The 10042-nt window shown below is 33.8% G+C and overlaps 1 protein-coding gene across 1 annotated transcript; it reads right to left on the bottom strand.

Annotated features, from left to right (window-relative positions):
• Positions 1–2800: 2800 nt before the first annotated feature.
• Positions 2801–8958, bottom strand: LOC114286229 (Regulator of chromosome condensation (RCC1) family protein). Its single transcript, XM_028229354.2, has 9 exons — positions 8773–8958; positions 8054–8318; positions 6771–6964; positions 6631–6678; positions 6176–6248; positions 5743–5914; positions 4001–4432; positions 3724–3915; positions 2801–3095 (listed from the first exon to the last, which is right to left on the bottom strand). The coding sequence occupies exons 2-9, from the start codon at positions 8304–8306 to the stop codon at positions 3035–3037; spliced, it is 1425 nt and encodes a 474-aa protein (XP_028085155.2). The 5' UTR covers positions 8307–8318; positions 8773–8958; the 3' UTR covers positions 2801–3034.
• Between the last annotated feature and the right edge of the window lie 1084 nt (positions 8959–10042).

The following is a 10042-nucleotide window of genomic DNA, read 5'->3' as shown; positions in this document are numbered from 1 at the left end:
AAGAAATAAAATTTTATATTAACTTTTAGATTAGTTGATCTATTTAACATTATATCAAAACAAACTGCAAATATTGTATTCAAATCTTATTGGTTGTTTACTTGATAAATATAATAGTTGCACATATTTGACCTACTTATGAAAGAGAATTTGGCCATTAATAAGGAAGCGTGTTGAGAATAAAAATAATAAAATAAAATTATCGAGCTTAATTAAATCTTTTCTCTAATAATTTCAGTTTTTAAATAAATTTACCGTTACTATTTTATCACCAATGCATTGATGACATGGCATTTAATATTTAAAATTTTGGTAATTTTAAACATTGGTAGACTCTTTCCTTTGGTTTTTGGTGAACTTAGCCGCTAGGTGTGATTATTATGATGAAAAGCAAGAAATGAAAATGAAAATATGAAAACGTGACTCATTTGATTATCTCAATAATATAAGGTTACAAATGTTATATATTATGGATTTTTTTATCACTATTTTATATTACTTATGATTATTTTTTTTTTATTTAGAAATAATTAATAAAAGTAAATGATATAAACAGTGAAAAAAACATGTAATACATATAGCAATTTTCTTATTTCATTTCTAGTGACTTGTTCCGAGAATAAAAACTTGTCTTAAATGATAAGAGTTATCTTATTCTTTCATTTTACATTCCAAACCCATAAGCTAAGTTACAAATGCAAGCTCATCAATGTGTTTCCATCAACTTTAAAATTGAAAATCAAAACATTTTGCAACCCAAACCTAGTGAAGAAGAGTTCTAGAAGAGTGCAAATTAATCACTAAAGTCAATGGTGGTTAGTTTAAGAAGTTGTTAATTAGCATACATTAAGACCAATCTTAATATATTAATGGGTTATTTAAAAGTAGTATCAACCAAAGGACTTGTCTTGATTAGCTGACAAGAGAGCTATACTTGCTTGTCTGGTTTGTAAAAGCTTGTTTACATCTCTGTGTTAGCATCAAAATGGACAGTTATTAGAGTCCAAATCAACGGTCATCGCCGTACAAATGTGGGCCGCTGGATTATTATATCAAGGGTACTAATCTAATCTTCTTATATTAGTCACAGATTAACCTATTTCTTGTTTTTACTTTTTCTTTATTCTTTATTTTTTATTTTTTATTTTTTATGTTTTTTTCTAATTAACTGATTACTCCATTTATAATCCAGTTACACTCTGTTTGTTTTGGCTTTCATATTCTGTGTTTGATTGAGACCTTAAAGTGATATAGTGGTGGTATTTGTCTAATTGTGGTGGCAGCCGTGGTGGCAGGATGACGATGTGTGGTTGTGGCAACGACTAGTAGTCTTTAAAACTTTTTCTTTTAAATCAATTATCTTTCCATTAATCACAAAAAAATATTTTCCATTGTTTTAGTTTCATCATACTGAACTTTAAAAAATACAGAATACATTTGGAAAAAATATTTTCTACTAAAATAAACAGAGTTGTAAATTATTTTTTTCATGGATTCCCGCATAATTTCTCTTCGTGTTCAATTATGAATGCACAGCGTAACTATAAAGGAATTTCTATAGGCAGAATCAGACACAATTCTTTTACATAAGGTGAGACTTACACATTTAATGAAAATCATTTCATGTGAAAATATTGTGCTCAATTCTATGGTTAAACTTTTCCATGATGAAACAAAAATATTAGAGACCCAATAAAAATTATTAAATATTTTTGAACTTTTTTAGAATTCTAAATTTGTGGGTGACCATTGAATGAGGAAAGAAGGAGAAGCCTTTGCTCCATTGTCTTGGTGGGCTGTACACCTGAAATAGTGGATATGTAGACTTGAGTTTGGTAATTCAGAGGCCCACTTTACTCTTTCAGATATCCATATTTGGCCTACCATTCGACCCGTGAAAATGTTGGACTGTACCTCGAACAGATTGTGATAAGGTAAAGATATATATGCCACTCGATCAGATTGTGATAAGGTAACCAACTCCAAAGATACAACATACTGAGAGAGGGAGAGATGTTTGAACACATAACAGCAAGTGAAGTGGCTGGTTATGGAGTGGGCACTCTGCTATTATGCGCCACCATTTCTGCCCCCAAAATCGATGCTTTCATTTCTTCTTCCCAGCGAAGGTACCAAAAATACTTTTCAGTTTTCACTCCTTCATTATTGTTTCTAGGTTCTATTCATTTGTTAATGTTTCAGTTTGTGTAAGAATGTTTTTAATATCAAATTTTACCTATTTTAGACAACAACTTAGTTTCCATGAATATGCAGCACCCTGGGAATGTGCAAAAGATGCGGGGATCTGAGGATGATAGCATGCTCAAGTTGTAATGGATTTGGATTAGTTAAAGAAGGTGGACCATTCAATTTTATTACTCCAGTCAATGATCGTTATCAGTCATTTGGGAGTAAATCGAAGTTAAGATCCATAGGATGTTCCAAATGTAAAGCTAAAGGGTGTTTTGACTGTCCTGAATGCTCTAAACTTACCCAAGATTGATCTTTTTCATGTCAATGTGTAAAAGTGTGCTCCCAACAAACTTGACTTTGAAAGTGTATTGTGTTTTCTTACCTCAAAGATTGTTTTAAATCTGTGTTTTTACATGGATGATCAAAACAGATATTTGTTTCCAGCATGAGTCAAAAATTGTCTGAGTTTGGTACCCATTTCCATTTCCAGCGAACTCAATCAACCTAACCTTATAAACGGGTTTTCACATGCCCAGGAAACAAACAATATATCTGACACAACGATGAAGTGAGCAACAACTCAAACAGCAAATCACGGCACAACCAATGCTTTATAACGTGCGATGATTTATTTATAGTATACAACTAATACTTGTTCTGTATTAATCCCCAATTTTATAGGTTTCAATAAATATTCACGAATTACAAGAAATACCCATCATCAGCATACAACAATTCTCTGCTTTCAGTCTGCTAATTCAATCAATAATCAGGAGATATGATCAACTGAAAATTATCCAACAGAATGATTTGCAATATCAAGACCACCTTGGTTGCCTTGTTAAGTCCTCCCATCATCATCATCTTCATAGTCGAAATCACCACCATCAAGCAAATGCACCCTGCAAAAATACAAATAACAGATTGATGTGGCTGCTTGATAAATTACACACAAAACATGAGCAGACAAAATCAAACAAAACCAATTGATACATATAGCGCAATTCAAGGAGCGCAGAGCTTCAGAGGCCACAGCCTGATTTACATTTCTAACGACAGTAATTAGTGAAACAATTCATGCTTGAAAACTTACCTTATCATGCAAAACCAATAGGGAGAATTTTTTGTGAAAAGGAAACATAAGCAAAACGTAACAAAACATGTCACACAATGATGACCAGATATTTAAATGACTTCAAAATGGCATCACCCAATGTTAGTTCGACCAATATGGAGTGATAGGACAAGTGGATTGATTACCGACCTAAATTTTGGCATATTCACACAATGCCTGCAGTCAAATTAAAACCGGCATTCTATTGCTGTGCACCCTGAGCTTTAACGAAGACCAAGTCCCCCAGTTTATTTATCTACTTTTGGAAGAAGACATTATTCAATACTTACAAACCAACCATTCTCAAACCTCAAAAAGCACATTTAGTTTTAGGTTATAGACGGGCAAAAGTTGAATCATACCAAAAAATAAGTAGGACTTGTTGGAAAGCAAAAGTTTCTTATTAAAAAAACTACCTTAATCTTTCACAAAGGCGTGCTAAAGCATCTGATCCAGTTCTGGACGCAACATCCTCAATCTCAGAAACATTTGCTAGAGTGACATGGTCTGCAAGCCTAAACTCGCACAATTCCTTCAAGGAACATGCATCTGTCAACACTGCTGAGTGGCCACCACCAGCTGCTAGTTTTCGTACTTCCCCAACACACCTACACAGAGTACTTCCATCAAAATAATTGCCACATAATTGGATTCTCATGAAAGAAATTAAGGGAGAATTCAGCTGAATCATACCAATCAACTGGTGATGGATACCAAGCATACGTAGATTTCTCATTAGCAGCCTGACCATAGCTATTGTAACCCCATCCGTGAATTCTTCCGTCTCTAGTAGAAATAAGAGTGTGAGAATGTCCACACGCAACGAGTTGCACACCAGTTGGGATAACCAAAGCAGGTACATTCCGGAGCAACATTTCAGATTCATTAGGGACGCATGAGAAGAATCCATTTTGGGGGCCAAGGCCTAACTGGCCAGCTTGACCACCACCCCAAGCATAAAGAGCTCCCTTCTCAGTCACAGCACATGTATGTACACCACCACATGCAACATCTTTTATAAAGATTCCATCTAGGGCTACCACTCGCCTAGGCAATAGCTCCTTATCTCCACTCTGAAGCGAACAATGCCCAAGTTGACCCATGCTACCTAGCCCCCAGGTGTAGCTGTGAAATCAGAGAAAAACATTCTTGAGCAATGAATTTTTTTTTCAGAAAGTGAAAATGGCACGAACAAGATGGCTCGGGGCGGGGGGGGGGGGGGAGGAGGATTACATGACAAAAGCACAGTCTATGATCAGATATTGAACTTGTAATAGTGAGGCTGTTAACAATTATATGGAAAATTTTGGGCAAGCATTTTGATTGATCAATGATAGAAGCTAGAATAAATTTGGATAATAGAAACAGCAATAATCCGGATTCCCGCAATACATTGAGCAGAGCTAGCATAACATTTACGTATTGATCAGTTAAAGCCAGACCACCTATCTTAGCTAAAAACAAAAGTCTACATTTAAGACCAAGTAAAAAAGGAGGAGGGGAGCCTAAAACACAATGACACCAAACAGTGATGTATTGGGGAAGATTCTAACCGCTGTAACAAAATTCAGCTCCTCTAAGGAGTTTACCAGTGATCAAGGTGCTCAGATACCAGAATTTCAACCAAATGAAATCATCCAGAGTAAAGATTCCGGCGTTACTTAGATAACTGAAATGATTTCACAAGAAGTCCAAGTTTCTAAGTGCCCACCACGGTGAAGCGCTAAAATCCAAAGCACTGACAATAACTATAAAAAATGTGTGCATGCGTCATCTAGAAAAAGTAATCAAAGATAAACACCAGGGGAAAAAAAAAATGGCAATCATGATCACTATCTCTTGTTAATCTTAAGTCATGCAGAGGCAAAATGCAAAATGAGAGAAGATTCTTGTCCTATTCTTCAATGGTTTTAATGTACCAAGCCAAGCATGTGACCTTCAAATGTTATGTAGCTCATTCTCATAGCAATTGCTGAATGTCTCATGACTAAACCTGATGTCTATGGAGGCTAGTACACCCAATAGTAAACGTGGAGGAACAACAACCGTGTGCATGCATATGCAAGCATGTATTATGATATGTATTTCAGAATGGTGCTGCTTCCATCACGGATTAGGCCATAGAAAATATAAAAAAAATAATAACAAGTCAACATATGTACAATTTGGAAGCAAAAACAAATGAACACCAAGAATGACGTTTTAGTTTTCATGGTTTATATCTACATGCAGGTGAACATGCTAGACGGACAGACTGGCAAATCAAGATGTATCCCATTTCCATTGCATCATGTCTCCAGACTAGACGCAAGGTTCCTATGAGAAGTTTTTTCCAAAACTTCAAATAATTTCACTTGTGCCATGCGGATAACCACATTTCTCATGTCTAACAGTAGAAGTTATCTCCATCAAGGAAGGTCCTTTGGATCACTTACACCTCTCCATTCTCCGAAATAGCTGCAGTGTGGTACTCCCCGCATGACACTTGGATAATCTTTACAAGCTCGGGGGCTTCATCAAGGAATTTCGCATATGCACTAATAACACGAGCCCCCTGACGTCCTTCACAAGTAACACCTCTGCCAAGCTGACCATATTCATTGTAGCCTGGTTTATGAGAACAGTGATAAGATTTTAATTAATACATTGCATGAGATCAGAGGTATATGGAAGCCTTCCTTCCCTAACCTATGTGATCAGCAAGATCATACAAGTGCAATTACATAAACAATGATAAGCAATGCAATAATGAGTGTAGGCATGCGTTCATGTATCTTTAATCAAACAATTTAACTAAGAAATGTGCATATTATATTCAAAATTATTTTCTAAAAAGAGAATCAAGTCATGATCCTATAACAAGATTACCCCAAGCTTGCAGCAGGCCATCTTCTGATAAAGCCACAACATGAACAGCCCCACAAGAAACTTGGCGGATAAGCTGGAAGAATAAAGTTATCAGCAAGTCTCATACCATGTACTAATAAGAAAAACAGACATGACTTGTGATTGATAGGCATAACTGTCAGCATGTAAGCCAAAGATCAGACCATGATGAATAAGTTACAAACACACATACTATATAATTCAGTGTATGTTATGTAATTGATATCACAAGTCATAACAAAATAATTCAGAACTTTCAGAAAGGAAAATTTGCTCCAAATTCAATCTTCCAAATAAACGACAACCGGTCACTTAAAAAGAGAGAGAGAGAGAGAGAGAGAGAGAGAGAGAGAGAGAGAGAGAAGCCTTTTCTGGTTAGTATCTAGCTTTACTGTTCAAGCTCCTAAAAACTAAATGAAAGGTTATATATGTAATACCGTGTTTGGAGCAAACGCCCCCCAAAATAAACGTGGATAATTGGATCCCTGTGAAGACAGCAAGAGAGGGGCAATTATAAGGATGCAGCACATATTAAGAAGAAGAAATAAATGAACCTTGAGAGGTATCAAAACAAAACCTGATTTTGCCCCCAAACCCAAAGTCTTCTAGTCACCATAGTTCCATCATTTTCATGTGGTTCCGCAATAGCAGCAGTACAATGTGCTCCACAAGATACAGAAATCACAAATTCTGTCTGCAATTGCTTTACTTTCTTCGGTTGTTTCCTTCCCTTCTCAGTTCCATCCCCCAACTGACCAAATTCATTTGCTCCTGTTTGAAGGCATGCATAAATGATTATTGATTGTTTCATGCAGAGTAAGATTGAAAGACACAGCCTCTCTCAAGAGAAAAATGCAAGTCTACCCATGCAACAATTCTGACATTATCTAAATCACATAGAGCCATAGCTCAAAGTTATTTAGTATTTCGTTTTCCTTTGAAACTCAATGAGTTGAACCTAATCTCAATATTTTACTATATCCAATATTTTGAATGTGGCATTAAATGAAAGAAATTTTATTCTAAACATATATTTTGAAAAGATCAAATGTCTAGGAATATATAAACAATCTCTCCAAAAATATGTATCATTTTCCATATTTCAGAATGTTAAAAAAAAAATTCCCCACGAATTTTTTAACAACTTCATAATGAAACAAACAAAGCCAACAAATAAATATAGTTGATGCACAGCTGGACAAGATACACCAGGTGTCAATGTGTCACGCCAAGCCAATAAAACCTGTATTAACTGGTCAAATGTATAATGTTATATCTACATTTAATTTTTGGAAGAAAAAGTGCCGGCAGTGGACTCAATGAGTTTTGAGCATAAACATATCAAAGGTTGGGAAAAAGTAGTGGAACAAAATGCGTCCCTGTATTTCAGAATTCCAACAGATGTCAAGATCTCATAACAAGAAAATCAATGATAAACTTATCAAGTACTCCTTGGAACATAAATATAATATGAGGGTATATTACCAGTCTCCTTTGTAAATATCACGTAATTACTTTCAATATCTTTATTGTTTTGCTTAGCGTAAAGCTATTCATGCATTTTATTTATGAGGATGAAGCAAATAAGAAGTAATAGATCACTTAAACACAATGACTTAATCAAATCCTTGAATTGTAATAATATCTCTCCTTTTTTAATAGAAGCCACATAAAAAAAATAGCAAGAAAAACAGAGTTATAAATTTATCGTCAAAATTTTCCTTAGCAGAAGTGTTGTAGTATAGACGCAATAAACCTAGAAAGATTGCCAACAATATTGGGCATTCAATTACTAAGCTGAAAAATAATTTTCTCAAAGAGGTAACAAATTCAAGAACAATGCTTTGTAAATAGACTAACCCCACGTAAAAAGTGACCCATCTGAGGCCACAGCTGCAGTATGCTCCCGGCCACAAGCAATATCCAACCATCGCGAATTAATTCCCGCGGGGCATCCAAAAAGTTCAGGGGGGAGCTGCTTTGGGATCCTCAAGTTCCGCTCTTTACCATTCCTACCTGCTTGCCCAGATTGGTTATAGCCCCACACATATATTGCACTCCTGGTTGGAAGACTTACTGATCGGGAGTCACCAAAAATCTCATCAGCATCCATATTATCTCACCCCTTGTAAACATGATTATTCAGAAAATTAAATCAAGCAATTCAAATTTCAACAAAATTAAATTCCAATTAACAGAAACAAATTACAGTGAAATTAATTACATTGTGGAAATGTAGATATTCATAATACTACACAATATCAACGCAACGATTCACCTCCATATATCTTTAAGTACATTGTTTGGTACCTGATAAAAGCTAGTCTCGAAATTGGAACCCTAAAACAGTTGTTTTGTAGAAAGCAAAAGATTCCCAACTGAGCCTTATATATTTCAACAAAATTAGGTACATTCATAGTTAAACATTCAAAATTTTGTCCTTCCCTTCTTTTCTTTGTTTCCTTTTCCCATATTTCTCAGTAATCAAAACACAAGGCAAGAAACTTTCAAATCCCGAAAACATGACGCAAAATGACACAATAATTCTCTCCGAAACCAATAATGGAAATGTAGCGTACCTCGATCTAGTAAAAGAACCGCACGTTGACTTTGATTTTCCGAGAAAATTTGAGCGATTTGAAAGAAAATGCCGAGAAAAATTATAGATGGAAGATTGTCGTAATAAGTTGCGAATACCTTGGGAAAGGAGCTCGGGTTCTAATATCAACGCAGTTGCCCCACCCGAATCTTCCGGATTTTCTGACGGATCAAACACGTGTGTCAAAACTGCAGTATTTGTATTTGTCTCCGCATTAGTTATTGAAATACCATGTACTGCCCCCATTATTTTTTGAAACTTCACCTACCAACCCCATATTTCATTTCCAACAAAACACGAAAATTAAAAACTCAAAATCAAATAGATTAAATAGTGTTAATTTTTTCTTTTATTTATGAACCGATGAAAAAGGATGGTAAAATGCGTTTGATAGAGTTTTAGAATTATGATTTGAGAATAAAGTTGTATTTTGAGTTTGTGAGTTTTGGAATTATGATTTAAGTGTAAAAAATTTGTTTAGTTATGAGTTTTAAAAAAAGTTTGAATTGAGTTATGTGACATATAATATTGAAAAGTGAGTATTTTAAAAAGTGTTTTGAAAAGTGGGTGTAGAATTAATTTTCTAAAGCTGTAACCAAACAACATACTCAAACTAATAGATAGAATTAAATTTCAAAAGGTATACCAAACAAAGTCATTCAGTGTGTTTGGTTTGAGTTTTCTAGATTAAGTTTTTTGAAAATTGAGTTTTTTGGTTTTCGTATTCTTTTGTTTTTAGTGAATATTTTTTTAATTTTAAACATTTTTTTTTACTTTTTTAGATGCACCTTAGTTAGATGTATTTAAAAAGTAAAAAATTTGTGAAAAAATATTTTAAAAAATTAATAAATACATAAAAATATAAAAAATGTACTGAATTATTGTATTTTTTTATATTTTTGGTATTTAGTGAATTTGTAAAAGATTTTTTTTACAATTTTTTTACTTTTTAGATGCATTTATGTTAGGTGCATCTAAAAAGTAAAAAAAATTGCTTAAAATATTAAAAAAATTCAGTAAAAACAAAAAAAAAATAAGAAAATATAATTTTCTAAAAAGTGTTTTCTGAAAAATGAAAACAAGCAAGCTTATTATGCTTGTTTCCGATTTTTTGAAAACACTTTTCAGAAAATTCTCTTTTTTTATTTTTCGTATTTTTTTTTCACTTAATTTTTTTAATATTTTAAGCAAATTTTTAAATTTTTAGACACCTAACATAAATACACTTAAAAATTATAATTTTCGTAAAA

This window comes from Camellia sinensis, chromosome 1, assembly GCF_055761805.1.
Source record: "Camellia sinensis isolate YWXY chromosome 1, ASM5576180v1, whole genome shotgun sequence".
In the NCBI taxonomy this organism is placed as follows: Eukaryota; Viridiplantae; Streptophyta; class Magnoliopsida; order Ericales; family Theaceae; genus Camellia; species Camellia sinensis.
This window is presented reverse-complemented; position numbering and strand designations above follow the sequence as displayed.